The 19,164-nt window shown below is 39.2% G+C and overlaps 1 protein-coding gene across 2 annotated transcripts in view; it reads right to left on the reverse strand.

Annotated features, from left to right (window-relative positions):
• The window catches only part of SYN3 (synapsin III), a 221,593-nt gene that overhangs the window by 137,730 nt on the left and 64,699 nt on the right, over window positions 1-19,164 (reverse strand). For both annotated transcript variants that reach the window (XM_072145126.1, XM_072145125.1), the window contains exon 4: window positions 9,546-9,637. In XM_072145126.1, the coding sequence (XP_072001227.1) occupies window positions 9,546-9,637 (92 nt within the window). The remainder of the gene's footprint in view (window positions 1-9,545; window positions 9,638-19,164) is intronic.

Genomic DNA, 19,164 nt, shown 5'->3' on the forward strand with positions numbered 1-19,164 from the left:
CGTAAGGGTTAATAGTTATAAGTGCACTTTAAGGGGAGGAGGTTTGCTGCAGTGCACTTTCCTCCTCCCCTCTTGTTTTGTATATAAGGGGAGCGAGTCTCCTCCCCCTTCCTCTCTTGATTGCGGCACTCAAGGAAGCAGCCCCTCCCTCCCTCCCTAATTTATTGGTTGTTTTAATTTTTTATTGTTTTGTATATTTGTGTTTTTCTTTCGTTCTGAAGTCACAGCTGGCGGAAAATGGAGATTTGAGATGTGTACTTTGCTCGTCTGGCCGACTTGCCATCTGGGAGTCCATGTGGGCATAGTGCAGTCCCGAGCCGTTTTACCGTTGGATGGAGATTTCAACGTTATTTGGGTTTACTACGGGCTGATTGAATGCTGTTAGTAAAGTGCCGGTTTGAGTTATAGATGCTAAAAGGGGGGTTAGTCATTCATTCCACCCGTCTATTGGGGAGAGTTACACCTTCTCACTCCACTCCTGGTGCACACACCAAAAACTGCATCTGGAAAAACTGACCGTGTGAACACACCCTTAACTGAACCCCAGAGATGATTGGGTGAGGGGACACTGCCAAATTATGGGGGAACATAAACCCTCCTGTCCTGCATGTAATAAGCAGCAGCCGCCCCGGTGCAGGTGGAAGAGACGACAGGAAGCGGCGGAATCCAACATTTCCTGGAGGAAATACCAGAACAGAGCCCATACACAGCCGAGGTTATATGTACCGGAACGTACCATCCAGGGACCCACCCCCGTAATATCCCTGTACTGTGACATCACTGTGTGTATTATCCCCTGTACTGTGACATCACTGTGTGTATTATCCCTGTACTGTGACATCACTGTGTGTATTATCCCCTGTACTGTGACATCACTGTGTGTATTATCCCTGTACTGTGACATCGCTGTGTGTATTATCCCTGTACTGTGACATCACTGTGTGTATTATCTCTGTACTGTGACATCACTGTGTGTATTATCTCTGTACTGTGACATCACTGTGTGTATTATCTCTGTACTGTGACATTTCTATGTGTATTATCCCCTGTACTGTGACATCACTGCGTGTATTATACCCTGTACTGTGACATCACTGTGTGTATTATCCCTGTACTGTGACATCACTGCGTGTATTATCCCTGTACTGTGACATCACTGTGTGTATTATCCCCTGTACTGTGACATCACTGTGTGTATTATCCCTGTACTGTGACATCGCTGTGTGTATTATCCCTGTACTGTGACATCACTGTGTGTATTATCTCTGTACTGTGACATCACTGTGTGTATTATCCCTGTACTGTGACATCACTGTGTGTATTATCTCTGTACTGTGACATCACTGTGTGTATTATCCCTGTACTGTGACATCACTGTGTGTATTATCCCTGTACTGTGACATCACTGTGTGCATTATCTCTATACTGTGACATCACTGTGTGTATTATCCCTGTACTGTGACATCACTGTGTATTATCCCTGTACTGTGACATCACTGTGTGTATTATCTCTGTACTGTGACATCACTGTGTGTATTATCTCTGTACTGTGACATCACTGTGTGTATTATCCCTGTACTGTGACATCACTGTGTGTATTATCCCCTGTACTGTGACATCACTGTGTGTATTATCCCCTGTACTGTGACATCACTGTGTGTATTATCCCCTGTACTGTGACATCACTGTGTGTATTATCCCTGTACTGTGACATCACTGTGTGTATTATCCCTGTACTGTGACATTACTGTGTGTATTATCCCTGTACTGTGACATCACTGTGTGTATTATCCCTGTACTGTGACATCACTCTGTATATTATCTCTGTACTGTGACATCACTGTGTGTATTATCTCTGTACTGTGACATCACTGTGTGTATTATCCCTGTACTGTGACATCACTGTGTGTATTATCTCTGTACTGTGACATCACTGTGTGTATTATCTCTGTACTGTGATATCACTGTGTGTATTATCCCTGTACTGTGACATCACTGTGTGTATTATCTCTGTACTGTGACATCACTGTGTGTATTATCTCTGTACTGTGACATCGCTGTGTGTATTATCCCTGTACTGTGACATCACTGTGTGTATTATCCCTGTACTGTGACATCACTGTGTGTATTATCCTGTACTGTGACATCACTGTGTGTATTATCTCTGTACTGTGACATCACTGTGTGTATTATCCCTGTACTGTGACATTACTGTGTGTATTATCCCTGTACTGTGACATCACTGTGTGTATTATCTCTGTACTGTGACATCACTGTGTGTATTATCTCTGTACTGTGACATCACTGTGTGTATTATCCCCTGTACTGTGACATCACTGTGTGTATTATCCCTGTACTGTGACATCACTGTGTGCATTATCTCTATACTGTGACATCACTGTGTGTATTATCCCTGTACTGTGACATCACTGTGTATTATCCCTGTACTGTGACATCACTGTGTATTATCCCTGTACTGTGACATCACTGTGTGTATTATCTCTGTACTGTGACATCACTGTGTGTATTATCTCTGTACTGTGACATCACTGTGTGTATTATCCCTGTACTGTGACATCACTGTGTATTATCCCTGTACTGTGACATCACTGTGTGTATTATCCCCTGTACTGTGACATCACTGTGTGTATTATCCCCTGTACTGTGACATCACTGTGTGTATTATCCCTGTACTGTGACATCACTGTGTATATTATCCCTGTACTTTGACATCACTGTGTGTATTATCATGTACTGTGACATCACTGTGTGTATTATCCCTGTACTGTGACATCACTGTGTGTATTATCCCTGTACTGTGACATCACTGTGTGTATTATCTCTGTACTGTGACATCACTGTGTGTATTATCCCTGTACTGTGACATCACTGTGTGTATTATCCCTGTACTGTGACATCGCTGTGTGTATTATCCCTGTACTGTGACATCACTGTGTGTATTATCCCTGTACTGTGACATCACTGTGTGTATTATCCCTGTACTGTGACATCACTGTGTGTATTATCCCTGTACTGTGACATCACTGTGTGTATTATCTCTGTACTGTGACATCTCTGTGTGTATTATCCCTGTACTGTGACATCACTGTGTGTATTATCTCTGTACTGTGACATCACTGTGTGTATTATCCCTGTACTGTGACATCACTGTGTGTATTATCCCTGTACTGTGACATCACTGTGTGTATTACCCCTGTACTGTGACATCACTGTGTGTATTATCTCTGTACTGTGACATCACTGTGTGTATTATCCCTGTACTGTGACATCACTGTGTGTATTATCCCTGTACTGTGACATCACTGTGTGTATTATCCCTGTACTGTGACATCACTGTGTGTATTATCCCTGTACTGTGACATCACTGTGTGTATTATCCCTGTACTGTGACATCACTGTGTGTATTATCCTTGTACTGTGACATCACTGTGTGTAGAATCCCTGTACTGTGACATCGCTGTGTGTATTATCCCTGTACTGTGACATCACTGTGTGTATTATCCCTGTACTGTGACATCACTGTGTGTATTATCCCCTGTACTGTGACATCACTGTGTGTATTATCCCTGTACTGTGACATCACTGTGTGTATTATCCCTGTACTGTGACATCACTGTGTGTATTATCCCTGTACTGTGACATCACTGTGTGTATTATCCCTGTACTGTGACATCACTGTGTGTATTATCCCTGTACTGTGACATCCCTGTGTGTATTATCCCTGTACTGTGACATCACCGTGTGTATTATCCCTGTACTGTGACATCACCGTGTGTATTATCCCTGTACTGTGACATCACCGTGTGTATTATCCCTGTACTGTGACATCACCGTGTGTATTATCCCTGTACTGTGACATCACTGTGTGTATTATCCCTGTACTGTGACATCACTGTGTGTAGTATCCCTGTACTGTGACATCACTGTGTGGTAGTATTATATGTTGGGATGGCGGTATTCTATGTGCAGTATGGTGGTATTATACGTGGTGTATGGTGATATTATACGTGGGGTATGGTGGTATTATACGTGGGGTATGGTGGTATTATATGTGCGGTATGGTGGTATATGTGCGGTATGGTGGTATTATATGTGCGGTATGGTGGTATTATATGTGCGGTATGGTGGTATTATACGTGGGGTATGGTGGTATTATATGTGCGGTATGGTGGTATTATACGTGGGGTATGGTGGTATTATACGTGGGGTATGGTGGTATTATACGTGGGATATGGTGGTATTATATGTGCGGTATGGTGGTATTATACGTGGGGTATGGTGGTATTATACGTGCGGTATGGTGGTATTATACGTGGGGTATGGTGGTATTATATGTGCGGTATGGTGGTATTATACGTGGGATATGTTGGTATTATATGTGCGGTATGGTGGTATTATACGTGGGGTATGGTGGTATTATACGTGGGATATGGTGGTATTATATGTGCGGTATGGTGGTATTATACGTGGGGTATGGTGGTATTATACGTGCGGTATGGTGGTATTATACGTGGGTTATGGTGGTATTATATGTGCGGTATGGTGGTATTATACGTGGGGTATGGTGGTATTATATGTGCGGTATGGTGGTATAATACGTGGGGTATGGTGGTATTATATGTGCGGCATGGTGGTATTATACGTGGGGTATGGTGGTATTATATGTGCGGTATGGTGGTATTATACGTGGGGTATGGTGGTATTATACGTGGGGTATGGTGGTATTATATGTGCGGTATGGTGGTATTATATGTGCGGTATGGTGGTATTATATGTGCGGTATGGTGGTATTATATGTGGGGTATGGTGGTATTATATGTGCGGTATGGTGGTATTATATGTGGGGTATGGTGGTATTATATGTGCGGTATGGTGGTATTATATGTGCGGTATGGTGGTATTATACGTGGGGTATGGTGGTATTATACGTGGGGTATGGTGGTATTATACGTGGGGTATGGTGGTATTATACGTGGGGTATGGTGGTATTATACGTGGGGTATGGTGGTATTATACGTGGGGTATGGTGGTATTATACGTGGGGTATGGTGGTATTATATGTGGGGTATGGTGGTATTATATGTGCGGTACGGTGGTATTATATGTGCGGTACGGTGGTATTATATGTGGGGTATGGTGGTATTATATGTGGGGTATGGTGGTATTATATGTGGGGTATGGTGGTATTATATGTGGGGTATGGTGGTATTATACGTGGGGTATGGTGGTATTATACGTGGGGTATGGTGGTATTATACGTGGGGTATGGTGGTATTATACGTGGGGTATGGTGGTATTATACGTGGGGTATGGTGGTATTATACGTGGGGTATGGTGGTATTATACGTGGGGTATGGTGGTATTATACGTGCGGTATGGTGGTATTATATGTGGGGTATGGTGGTATTATATGTGGGGTATGGTGGTATTGTATGTGCGGTATGGTGGTATTGTATGTGCGGTATGGTGGTATTATATGTGGGGTATGGTGGTATTATATGTGCGGTATGGTGGTATTATATGTGGGGTATGGTGGTATTATATGTGCGGTATGGTGGTATTATACGTGGGGTATGGTGGTATTATATGTGCGGTATGGTGGTATTATATGTGGGGTATGGTGGTATTATATGTGCGGTATGGTGGTATTGTATGTGCATTATGATATTCTATGGGTTCTATACAGAAGTGGCGCAATGTGCATCATCAGTCTCACTTCGCTTCTGTATAGCGGTGCCATGTGGACACTATATTGCAGTATTATATGTGGATACATCATGCCAAACGTAGTACATTATGCAGTACACTGTCAGGAGGATGAGGCCCTCTACGTAATGTAGAATAAGCGCTATATGTCGGCACTACATATTAGGTGCAGTTCCCCTTTAAGAGCTTTATACCGCAGACAGGTAAATTATTACCGCACCATTGCTCAGTAACGACCTGTCGAGTCAAGCCGCGCGGCTGCGGTATAATATACTCCGTGGCGTCGCACATGGTCTCGCTCACACGACATCTGCACTTACTCTCCATTGACAGGCCGCAATTAAAGGCAACCTGAAAAATGTCACGGATGAGGCCTCACTCCTGGGGCGGCCGGGGTGAAGGAAAACATAACTGGGAATTCGGATTTTACCCCGGTGCAGGTTTGGCGCCATTACACGGACCACAGTATTATATTATGGGTGTGAATATGAACGGCTTCAGGTATTTTGTTACTGCTTTTACAAGCAGCTCGATGTGGCGGCATTATTTTGCACTTGTAATGAGTGTTACAGCTCCGCTATCCTTGCTAGAGCTATATGGCGGTATTATTTCTACAATTAATTAGGTGATATTATTTGGGCACTGTATGGCACTATTACTTATACCAGGACAATTTGATCACTGTATGGCACTATTATTTATACCATGACTATTTGATCACTGTATGGCACTATTATTTATACTATGACTATTTAGGCACTGTATGGCACTATTATTTATACCATGACTATTTGGGCACTGTATGGCACTATTATTTATACCATGACTATTTAGGCACTGTATGGCACTATTATTCACACTATAACTATTTGGGCACTGTATGGCACTATTATTTATACCATGACTATTTGGGCACTGTATGGCACTATTATTTGAAGACTGTAGGGAAGTAATACTTTAGCACTATGTGGCGCTATTATTTATGAAATGTTCGTATTATTTGGGTGCTAAAGTTCTACTGACCATACTGGTTTTGTTATGTGGTCGTAATACCAGGACTATTTTGCACTGCATGTCACTATTATTTATAGACTGTATGGAAGTAATACTTGAGCACTGTGTGGCGCTATTATTTGGAAATTATATATGAAGGGGATAATGGCACATGGCATTATACATGAAGGTGGGTAATGGCAGATGGCACATGCTAGCAGTGATCTGATTGGCTGTTTTGGGTAAAATTTTAACTCTTTGTTTGGTATAAATGAAAAAGAAATAGGTAAAATTCTACCTAAATTTGGCCCCAGACCCCTAATATTGGCGATCACGGGGGTCTCTACTTGGTTATATCATCACTTCTAACCTGATATTTCATAGTTCTTGAGATCCCATTGAGGATTGGCCACGTATTCCGTAAAGAACTGTTCAAATGTTTTCAAAAAATTTTAACCAACTGTCAAAAATTTTAACCAACTGTCAAAAACTCTCTCTCGGCCCATTACTATAGCGGAAGTTTTGGTCCATACCTTCTTAGCCACATTCAAAGAAAATCAAAAAGAATTCAAAAACTTTATGTGGGGGGGGGGGGGAGACTTGGAATGTTTTGTTTTCTTGACTTTCCTTTTAGAAATGTGGAATTGGAAAAATGTGGAAGGAAGAGACTGTAATCAATGCCACAAGTCAATGACAGGTTAGGCCCGGGACGGGAGGTGGAGGAATTCCAAGCGTTCCGTGGATGGGATCAGGTCAATCATGATTGGATCTTCCCTGCTAGGACATATGGTGGACACAGGGACCTACCTGGTGGATAAAACACATGGAGGACTCCGGAGCACAGCTGGAACAACACTACGGGGAGGGGGCGGGCAGGTGGGGACAGGTTTAGGCCGGAATGTTCAGGACTCGGGGCTAGTAGTCCTATATTAGGAGACATTCCTTCTTTTGGACAACATAATGAAGGGTTTGATGAGGGGGGGGGGGTGTTCTATTTGGGTTGTTAACTTGTCGTTGTCTGAAGGGGAAATTACATAACCGATAGAAAGTTACTTTAGGTTTTTCGAAAGAGGCGAGACAGACCAATAAACTCTGATTCTCGACTATTCTGTCTACAACTATCATGGATCGGGCAGTCATAAGGCTCTTTAAACGATCACCGATTATATTGTTCAGACCGATGATCCGACACAATATGGATTATTTCCTGGACGATGATCAGTCAGTTGTAAGGCACTTTAACAGAGCACCAATTATATTCTTCAGACCAGTGATCGGACATTGTATGTAAAGTCATTTCTGGCTATTTCATGGACAAGGATAAGCCTGATGATCAGTAATCAGGTGGTCGTAAGGCTCATTAATCAAGCACCGATCACACCATAATTGTGAATCTGCGATCCCCCTTTAGTCTTATGCATATTTTAAAGACTAATGATCAAACATTGTATAAAAAGATCATTCCTGACTATTCCCTGGACAAAGATCAGTCTGGCGATCAGTGATTGGGTGGTCATAAGGTTCATTAATCAAGCACCGATCACACCATCATTGTGAATATGCTATTACCCTTTAGTCTTATGCATATTTTAAAGACTAATGATCAGACATTGTATAAAAGAATCATTCCTGACTTTTCCCTGGACAAGGATCAGCCGGCAATCAGTGATTGGGCAAGGGTAAGGCTCTTTAATCGAGCACCGATCAAAATGTTGTAGTGTGAATCTGGTATTGGTTCTAAGTCTAAATCACATTGCATGTACCAGTGATCATACATTGTATGAAAACTTATTTCCTCGACAATGATCAGTCGGAATCGGTGATCGAGCAGTTGTAAGGCTTTTTAATCAAGCACCAATCACACTGATATCGTGTATCGGGTAATAGCCCTTAGTCATTTGCATATTGTACAGACCAATGATCAGACATGGTATGAAAAGTAATTCCTGACCATTCCCTGGACAGTGATTAGCCGGTGATCAGTGGTCGGGCAGTCATAAGGCTCGATAATCGAGCACCGATCAAATTATTATTGTGAATCTGGTAAAGCCCTCAGTCTTTTGCATATTGTAAAGACCGATGATCGTACATTGTATGAAAACTCATTCCTGACTATTCCTTGGACAACGATGAGCTGATAATCAGTGATCAAGAACTTGTAAGGCACCTGACTATTCCCTGAACAATGATCAGCCGGCGATCAACGATCAAGGATCTTTAATCAAGCACCGATCAAATCATTATATCATGAATCTGGTTGGTATTTAGTCTAATTCATACTGTACAGACCAATCAGATATTGTATGAGTCCGGACACTCCTTCAGCCAATGATCCGTCACCGATAGTCAGTCGTAAGGCTCATTAATCAAGCACCGATCATGCAGAAATCATGAATGTGGTAACGGTCACTTTTTTTCCAATCTTGTGAGCCAGATCAAAGAGTGACTAGGGTAGCCCTTCAAGCTCATTAGAATAATTTCACAAGTTGATTTTAGAAGGAATGAGGCCATGAATAAGAAAAATAAGAAGATCCCACAGTCACGGTGTCTGGATCTATGAGTAAGTGTCCCTGGTTTATCAGGATGGATTATAATGGTAGTTTTCCTCCAAAAATTTGCTACCACTAGAGGGAGCTAAAGAACCTACTGCATAGTGCTTTATAATAGACTTTAATGTATAAACTGTATGCAAAAAGCTCGTCAACTCCCTCTAGTGGTGACTGCAAGAAGAACTTGATGTCCCATTGAATTTGGTTTCAAATTTTTCAGTAAAATATTACCCAAAAAAGTAAAAGAAAAGATGATCATTCTTAAATTTCTTGTACCTGACCACCTTGGTGCCGTTCCTCATGACCTGCATGTCCACCATACAGCCGCCATTCACGTACGCCGCCAGGTTAATCTCAGAGAACTCGGCCTAGAGGGAAACAAATAGCAATTTTGTGACCTTTCTGTTTCCGGGAAAGCTGGGTGATCGGAAACATAGTCATTAAAAGGAGAATGTTTTGATATAAATATACAACCCAAAAACCTAGAATTGAAAACAAAATTAGAAAACGCAGAAATTTCGGAAGATCTGTGAGTCCTATGTGAGGGAGGCTAAATCCTAAATTGTGTCGTGTCCCAGCTGCTCCGCACTCACAGGAAAGGCGCGTGTCTGACCTGCTAGGAGGGTTTCCTGCTGGCTGCTAAATTTAGCAATTTCATGGTTTTTTTTTCTTTCCGGTTCCAGCGATTTCTGTGAAGAATCATCTGATCTTTAGAGACGACTTCACATGTCAGCACCGGCGCTAGAAACTACACGTCCTGATCAAAGGCCGCAATACCGACCGCTGCAGAGCCGAGCACTGAGAAGTTTTATCAAATTACACTGACTGATTATATGGGAACGGAGAGAACAAAAACATGGAACATCAGCCAAACCAGCCAGGGATAATGCAATCTAATTACAGGAATGTGATCTAAAAAATTCTTGCCCCCGCTGTACAAGAATATAACTACTATAATACTGCCCCCGATGTACAAGAATGTAACTACTATAATACTGCCCCCTATGTACAAGAATATAACTACTATAATACTGCCCCCTATGTACAAGAATATAACTACTATAATACTGCTCCCTATGTACAGGAATATAACTACTATAATACTGCCCCCTATGTACAAGAATATAACTACTATAATACTGCCCCCTATGTACAAGAATATAACTACTATAATACTGCCCCCTATGTACAAGAATATAACTACTATAATACTGCCCCCTATGTACAGGAATATTACTACTATAATACTGCCCCCTATGTACAGGAATATAACTACTTTAATACTGCCCACTATGTACAAGAATATAACTACTATAATACTGCCCCCTATGTACAGGAATATAACTACTATAATACTGCCCACTATGTACAAGAATATAACTACTATAATACTGCCCCCTATGTACAAGAATATAACTACTATAATACTGCCCCCTGTGTACAGGAATATAACTACTATAATACTGCCCACTATGTACAAGAATATAACTACTATAATACTGCCCCCTATGTACAGGAATATAAATACTATAATACTTCCCCCTATGTACAGGAATATAACTACTATAATACTGCCCACTATGTACAAGAATATAACTACTATAATACTGCCCACTATGTACAAGAATATAACTACTATAATACTGCCCCCTATGTACAGGAATATAACTACTATAATACTGCTCCCTATGTACAAGAATATAACTACTATAATACTGCCCCCTATGTACAAGAATATAACTACTATAATACTGCCCCCTATGTACAAGAATATAACTACTATAATACTGCCCCCTATGTACAAGAATATAACTACTATAATACTGCCCACTATGTACAAGAATATAACTACTATAATACTGCCCCCTATGTACAGGAATATAACTACTATAATACTGCTCCCTATGTACAAGAATATAACTACTATAATACTGCCCCCTATGTACAAGAATATAACTACTATAATACTGCCCCCTATGTACAAGAATATAACTACTATAATACTGCCCCCTATGTACAAGAATATAACTACTATAATACTGCCCCCTATGTACAGGAATATTACTACTATAATACTGCCCCCTATGTACAGGAATATAACTACTTTAATACTGCCCACTATGTACAAGAATATAACTACTATAATACTGCCCCCTATGTACAGGAATATAACTACTATAATACTGCCCACTATGTACAAGAATATAACTACTATAATACTGCCCCCTATGTACAGGAATATAAATACTATAATACTTCCCCCTATGTACAGGAATATAACTACTATAATACTGCCCACTATGTACAAGAATATAACTACTATAATACTGCCCCCTATGTACAGGAATATAACTACTATAATACTGCTCCCTATGTACAAGAATATAACTACTATAATACTGCCCCCTATGTACAAGAATATAACTACTATAATACTGCCCCCTATGTACAGGAATATAACTACTATAATACTGCCCCCTATGTACAAGAATATAACTACTATAATACTGCCTCCTATGTACAAGAATATAACTACTATAATACTGGCCCCTATGTACAGGAATATAACTACTATAATACTGCCCCTATGTACAAGAATATAACTACTATAATACTGCCCCCTATGTACAGGAATATAACTACTATAATACTGCCCCCTATGTACAAGAATATAACTACTATAATACTGCCCCCGATGTACAAGAATATAACTACTATAATACTGCCCCCTATGTACAAGAATATAACTACTATAATACTGCCCCCTATGTACAAGAATATAACTACTATAATACTGCCCCCTATGTACAAGAATATAACTACTATAATACTGCCCCCTATGTACAAGGATATAACTACTATAATACTGCCCCATATGTACAGGGATATAACTACTATAATACCGCCCCCTATGTACAGGAATATAACTACTATAATACTGCCCCCTATGTACAAGAATATAACTACTATAATACTGCCCCCTATGTACAGGAATATAACTACTATAATACTGCTCCCTATGTACAAGAATATAACTACTATAATACTGCCCCCTATGTACAAGAATATAACTACTATAATACCGCCCCCTATGTACAGGAATATAACTGCTATAATACTGCCCCCCTATGTACAAGAATATAACTACTATAATACTGCCCCCGATGTACAAGAATATAACTACTATAATACTGCCCCATATGTACAAGGATATAACTACTATAATACTGCCCCATATGTACAGGGATATAACTACTATAATACCGCCCCCTATGTACAGGAATATAACTACTATAATACCGCCCCCTATGTACAGGAATATAACTACTATAATACTGCCCCCTATGTACAAGAATATAACTACTATAATACTGCCCCCTATGTACAAGAATATAACTACTATGATACTGCCCCCTATGTACAAGAATATAACTACTATAATACTGCCCCCTATGTACAGAAATATAACTACTATAATACTGCCCCCTATGTACAGGAATATAACTACTATAATACTGCCCCCTATGTACAGGAATATAACTACTATAATACTGCCCCCTATGTACAAGAATATAACTACTATAATACTGCCCCCTATGTACAAGAATATAACTACTATAATACTGCCCCCTATGTACAGGAATATAACTACTATAATACTGCCCCCTATGTACAGGAATATAACTACTATAATACTGCCCCCTATGTACAAGAATATAAGTACCATAATACTGCCCCTATGTACAAGAATATAACTACTATAATACTGCCCCTATGTACAGGAATATAACTACTATAATACTGCCCCCTATGTACAAGAATATAACTACCATAATACTGCCCCCTATGTACAGGAATATAACTACCATAATACTGCCCCCTATGTACAGGAATATAACTACTATAATACTGCCCCCTATGTACAAGACTATAACTACTATAATACTGCCCCCTATGTACAAGAATATAACTACTATAATACTGTCCCCTATGTACAAGAATATAACTACTATAATACTGGCCCCTATGTACAGGAATATAACTACTATAATACTGCCCCCTATGTACAAGAATATAACTACTATAATACTGCCCCCTATGTACAGGAATATAACTACTATAATACTGCCCCCTATGTACAAGAATATAACTACTATAATACTGCCCCCTATGTACAGGAATATAACTACTATAATACTGCCCCCTATGTACAAGAATATAACTACTATAATACTGTCCCCTATGTACAAGAATATAACTACTATAATACTGTCCCCTATGTACAAGAATATAACTACTATAATACTGTCCCCTATGTACAGGAATATAACTACTATAATACTGCCCCCTATGTACAAGAATATTACTACTATAATACTGCCCCCTATGTACAGGAATATAACTACTATAATACTGCCCCCTATGTACAGGAATATAACTACTATAATACTGCCCCCTATGTACAAGAATATAACTACTATAATACTGCCCCCTATGTACAGGAATATAACTACTATAATACTGCCCCCTATGTACAGGAATATAACTACTATAATACTGCCCCCTATGTACAAGAATATAACTACTATAATACTGTCCCCTATGTACAAGAATATAACTACTATAATACTGTCCCCTATGTACAGGAATATAACTACTATAATACTGCCCCCTATGTACAAGAATATTACTACTATAATACTGCCCCCTATGTACAGGAATATAACTACTATAATACTGCCCCCTATGTACAGGAATATAACTACTATAATACTGCCCCCTATGTACAAGAATATAACTACTATAATACTGCCCCTATGTACAGGAATATAACTACTATAATACTGCCCCATATGTACGAGAATATAACTGCTATAATATTACCCCCTATGTACAAGAATATAACTACTATAATACTGCCCCCTATGTACAGGAATATAACTACTATAATACTGCCCCCTATGTACAGGAATATAACTACTATAATACTGCCCCCTATGTACAGGAATATAACTAATATAATACTGCCCCCTATGTACAGGAATATAACTACTATAATACTGCCCCCTATGTACAGGAATATAACTACTATAATACTGCCCCCTATGTACAAGAATATAACTACTATAATACTGCCCCCTATGTACAAGAATATAACTACTATAATACTGCCCCCTATGTACAGGAATATAACTACTATAATACTGCCCCCTATGTACAAGAATATAACTACTATAATACTGCCCCCTATGTACAGGAATATAACTACTATAATACTGCCCCCTATGTACAGGAATATAACTACTATAATACTGCCCCCTATGTACAAGAATATAACTACTATAATACTGCCCCCTATGTACAAGAATATAACTACTATAATACTGCCCCCTATGTACAAGAATATAACTACTATAATACTGCCCCCTATGTACAAGAATATAACTACTATAATACTGCCCCCTATGTACAAGAATATAACTACTATAATACTGCCCCCTATGTACAAGAATATAACTACTATAATACTGCCCCCTATGTACAAGAATATAACTACTATAATACTGCCCCCTATGTACAAAGATATAACTACTATAATACTGCCCCCTATGTACAGGAATATAACTACTATAATACTGCCCCCTATGTACAAAGATATAACTACTATAATACTGCCCCCTATGTGCAGTAATATTACCCCCTATCTCTTATGCTGGAGATGACTATTAGCGGCTTCCTCTCTGGATACTTTTGTTGCTGATTTGTCTGGAGATTATGTATCGTTGGAAGTTGCAGCCAGAAAAAAGAAAATCAGAAAAAAAAATCCTAGAACACAGCGGATTTTACGTGTGAATCTTTCCAGGAATTTTCTATAATAAGATTATTACGTTGCTGTGTCCTCATCTGCTCCTGGTTTATGGCTGATTTCCTGGTCTCACAAATATAAGGATGATTGAGGTGTTTTTCATGTATTTCTTCCCCTGTAGGTGGCAGTATTCAGACCCTGTGTAGTTACATCACTGGTCGGCTTTATCTTTTCAGAGGATATAGTGACACCTAGTGGCTGAACCATCATGAATAGTAGGAAGCCGCTGTATGATATGTCTCAGCAGCATGCACGGACATAGCAGAGCCTCGGATGATGGGGAATAATTACGCGCTGGCCCTTTAAATTTCCACCATTTCTCCCGGATCGGGTTGTTCGTCTCCTAGAAGTCTCGTCCAGAGCCGGCAATTTTCTCATTATGTTAAGTAGTTTATAACTTCCTATATGGCAGCCATAAGGCGGGCGGTATGTTACAGTGGCGCCGGTGGGGGGTAGTTGTTCCCAGCACAGGTTACAGCACCATATGTGCCCATTACACTGCGGGGGCCTCTACTTTCTGCAATGTAATGGTCACTCCGCTTTCCCAGGACCAGATTTATACACAAAAGCAACACGAAATTTATACCCACTTCCCCAGTCCATGATTTATAGGCACCTATTTAGAAGTTTCAGCTCAAATAATACCGCCATATAGTGCTAAGATAATACCGTCGCCCACAACTAGATTAATACTAACATAAAGTGTCAAAATATGATGTAGCATCCAATAACCACCATAGTTAAAAGTCTGTGTATTCCCCATAATACCGCTAAATAGTTCACAAATAATACCGTCATATAGTGCTAAGATAATGCCATCACCCACAACTAAATTAAAACTAACATAAATTGTCAAAATACAGTGAAGCATCCAATAACCATCATATTATAAGTCTGTGTATTCCCCATAATACCGCCATATAGTTCCCAAATAATACCGCCATATAGTGCTAAGATAATACCGTCACCCACAACTAATTTAATACTAGCATAAAGTGTCGTAATATGATGTAGCATCCAATAACCACCATAGTTAAAAGTCTGTGTATTCCACATAATACCGCTATATAGTTCCCAAATAATACCGCCATCTAGTGCTTAGATAATACCGTCACCCACAGCTTAATGAATACTAGCATAAAGTGTCAAAATATGATGTAGCATCCAATAACCACCATAGTTACTGTAAGTCTATGTATTACACATAATACTGCTATATAGTTCCCAAATAATACCGCCATATAGTGCTAAGATACTACCGTCACTTACAACTAGATTAATACTAACATAAAGTGTCAAAATATGATGTAGCATCCAATAACCACCATAGTTACTGTAAGTCTATGTATTACACATAATACTGCTATATAGTTCCCAAATAATACCGCCATATAGTGCTAAGATACTACCGTCACTTACAACTAGATTAATACTAACATAAAGTGTCAAAATATGATGTAACATCCAATAACCACCATAGTTAAGTATGTGTATTCCATGTAATGCCGCTATATAGTTCCCAAATAATACCGCCATATAGTTCCAATGTAATGCCTGGGAACTGAACACAGAGCAGCCTCATTATCCTACGATGATACTTCCCTAGCCGAAACTGCTGCCATACTGTTGTCACCCAGCTTTCTCAGGAACAGAGAAGGTCTGCATTGAATAATACCGCAGAGTATATGTCCCTCTATGTGCCCCTATGACGTCACCGCCGCTCCCACACCCTCTGGTGTTTACGCTATTGGTACAGACATCGGGAATGCCGCACTAGGATATCCTCCTGACGTCCTGTCCGCAGGGGAGACGCTGCCGGGCCACTTGTATTACATCTTATAGCGGGACATGGCCAGAGGTGACGGTGTATGACATGTGCTAATTATATCTCCTGTGCTGCTCCCACGTTCTCGAGTGCACCCTCCTGCAACTTTACCTACAATATACTGTACAAAGTTCTGTGACTGTTGTGGATTTTGGGCTATAACTTTGTCACCAAGGATTTTCTATTGGGTTAAGAGCAGGAATCTGGGATGTTGTTTCAATGTTTTTGGTTGCAAGGAACTGATTTACCCATTTTTCTGTGTGACAGTGGGCATTGTCCTGCATAGAGATGAACACAAGGAAGAAACCCAGTGTCGTGGAAGAAGGTTATGATACACAATTGTAGAGATCCAACTCCTGCTGCAGAAAACATTCCCCAAACCATGACACTTCCTCCACCTCCTGTCACTGACTTCTTTACACAATCTGAGTTCAGGATTTCCTGAGTCTGATGATGATAATGTTTCCCATTAGATACAAATAAATTAAAGTTGCTTAACTACTATAATAAAGCTTCTAACATATGTACAAGAATATAACTGCTATAATACTGCCCCCTATGTACAAGAATATAACTACTATAATACTGCCCCCTATGTACAGGAATATAACTACTATAATACTGCCCCCTATGTACAAGAATATAACTACTATAATACTGCCCCCTGTGTACAAGAATATAACTACTATAATACTACCCCCTATGTACAAGAATATAACTACTATAATACTACCCCCTATGTACAAGAATATAACTACTATAATACTGCCCCCTATGTACAAGAATATAACTACTTTAATACTGCCCCCTATGTACAGGAATATAACTACTATAATACTGCCCCCTATGTACAAGAATATAACTACTATAATACTGCCCCCTATGTACAGGAATATAACTACTATAATACTGCCCCCTATGTACAAGAATATAACTACTATAATACTGCCCCCTATGTACAGGAATATAACTACTATAATACTGCCCCCTATGTACAAGAATATAACTACTATAATACTGCCCCCTATGTACAAGAATATAACTACTATAATACTGCCCCCTATGTACAGGAATATAACTACTATAATACTGCTCCCTATGTACAGGAATATAACTACTATAATACTGCCCCCTATGTACAAGAATATAACTACTATAATACTGCCCCCTATGTACAAGAATATAACTACTATAATACTGCCCCCTATGTACAAGAATATAACTACTATAATACTGCCCCCTATGTACAGGAATATAACTACTATAATACTGCCCCCTATGTACAAGAATATAACTACTATAATACTGCCCCCTGTGTGCAGGAATATAACTACTATAATACTGCCTCCTATGTACAGGAATATAACTACTATAATACTGCCCCCTATGTACAGGAATATAACTACTATAATACTGCCCCCTATGTACAAGAATATAACTACTATAATACTGCCCCCTATGTACAAAAATATAACTACTATAATACTGCTCCCTATGTACAGGAATATAACTACTATAATACTGCCCCCTATGTACAAGAATATAACTACTATAATACTGCCCCCTGTGTGCAGGAATATAACTACTATAATACTGCCCCCTATGTACAAAAATATAACTACTATAATACTGCCTCCTATGTACAAGAATATAACTACTATAATACTGCCCCCTATGTACAAGAATATAACTACTATAATACTGCTCCCTATGTACAAGAATATAACTACTATAATACTGCCCCCTATGTATAAGAATATAACTACTATAATACTGCCCCCTATGTATAAGAATATAACTACTATAATACTGCCCCCTATGTATAAGAATATAACTACTATAATACTGCCCCCTATGTACAAGAATATAACTACTATAATACTGCCCCCTATGTACAAGAATATAACTACTATAATACTGCTCCCTATGTACAAGAATATAACTACTATAATACTGCCCCCTATCTATAAGAATATAACTACTATAATACTGCCCCCTATGTATAAGAATATAACTACTATAATACTGCCCCCTATGTACAGGAATATAACTACTATAATACTGCCCCCTATGTACAAGAATATAACTACTATAATACTGCTCCCTATGTACAAGAATATAACTACTATAATACTGCCCCCTATGTACAAGAATATAACTACAATAATACTGCCCCCTATGTACAAGAATATAACTACTATAAT

The sequence above is a fragment of the Engystomops pustulosus genome, chromosome 4 (assembly GCF_040894005.1).
Source record: "Engystomops pustulosus chromosome 4, aEngPut4.maternal, whole genome shotgun sequence".
NCBI lineage: Eukaryota > Metazoa > Chordata > Amphibia > Anura > Leptodactylidae > Engystomops > Engystomops pustulosus.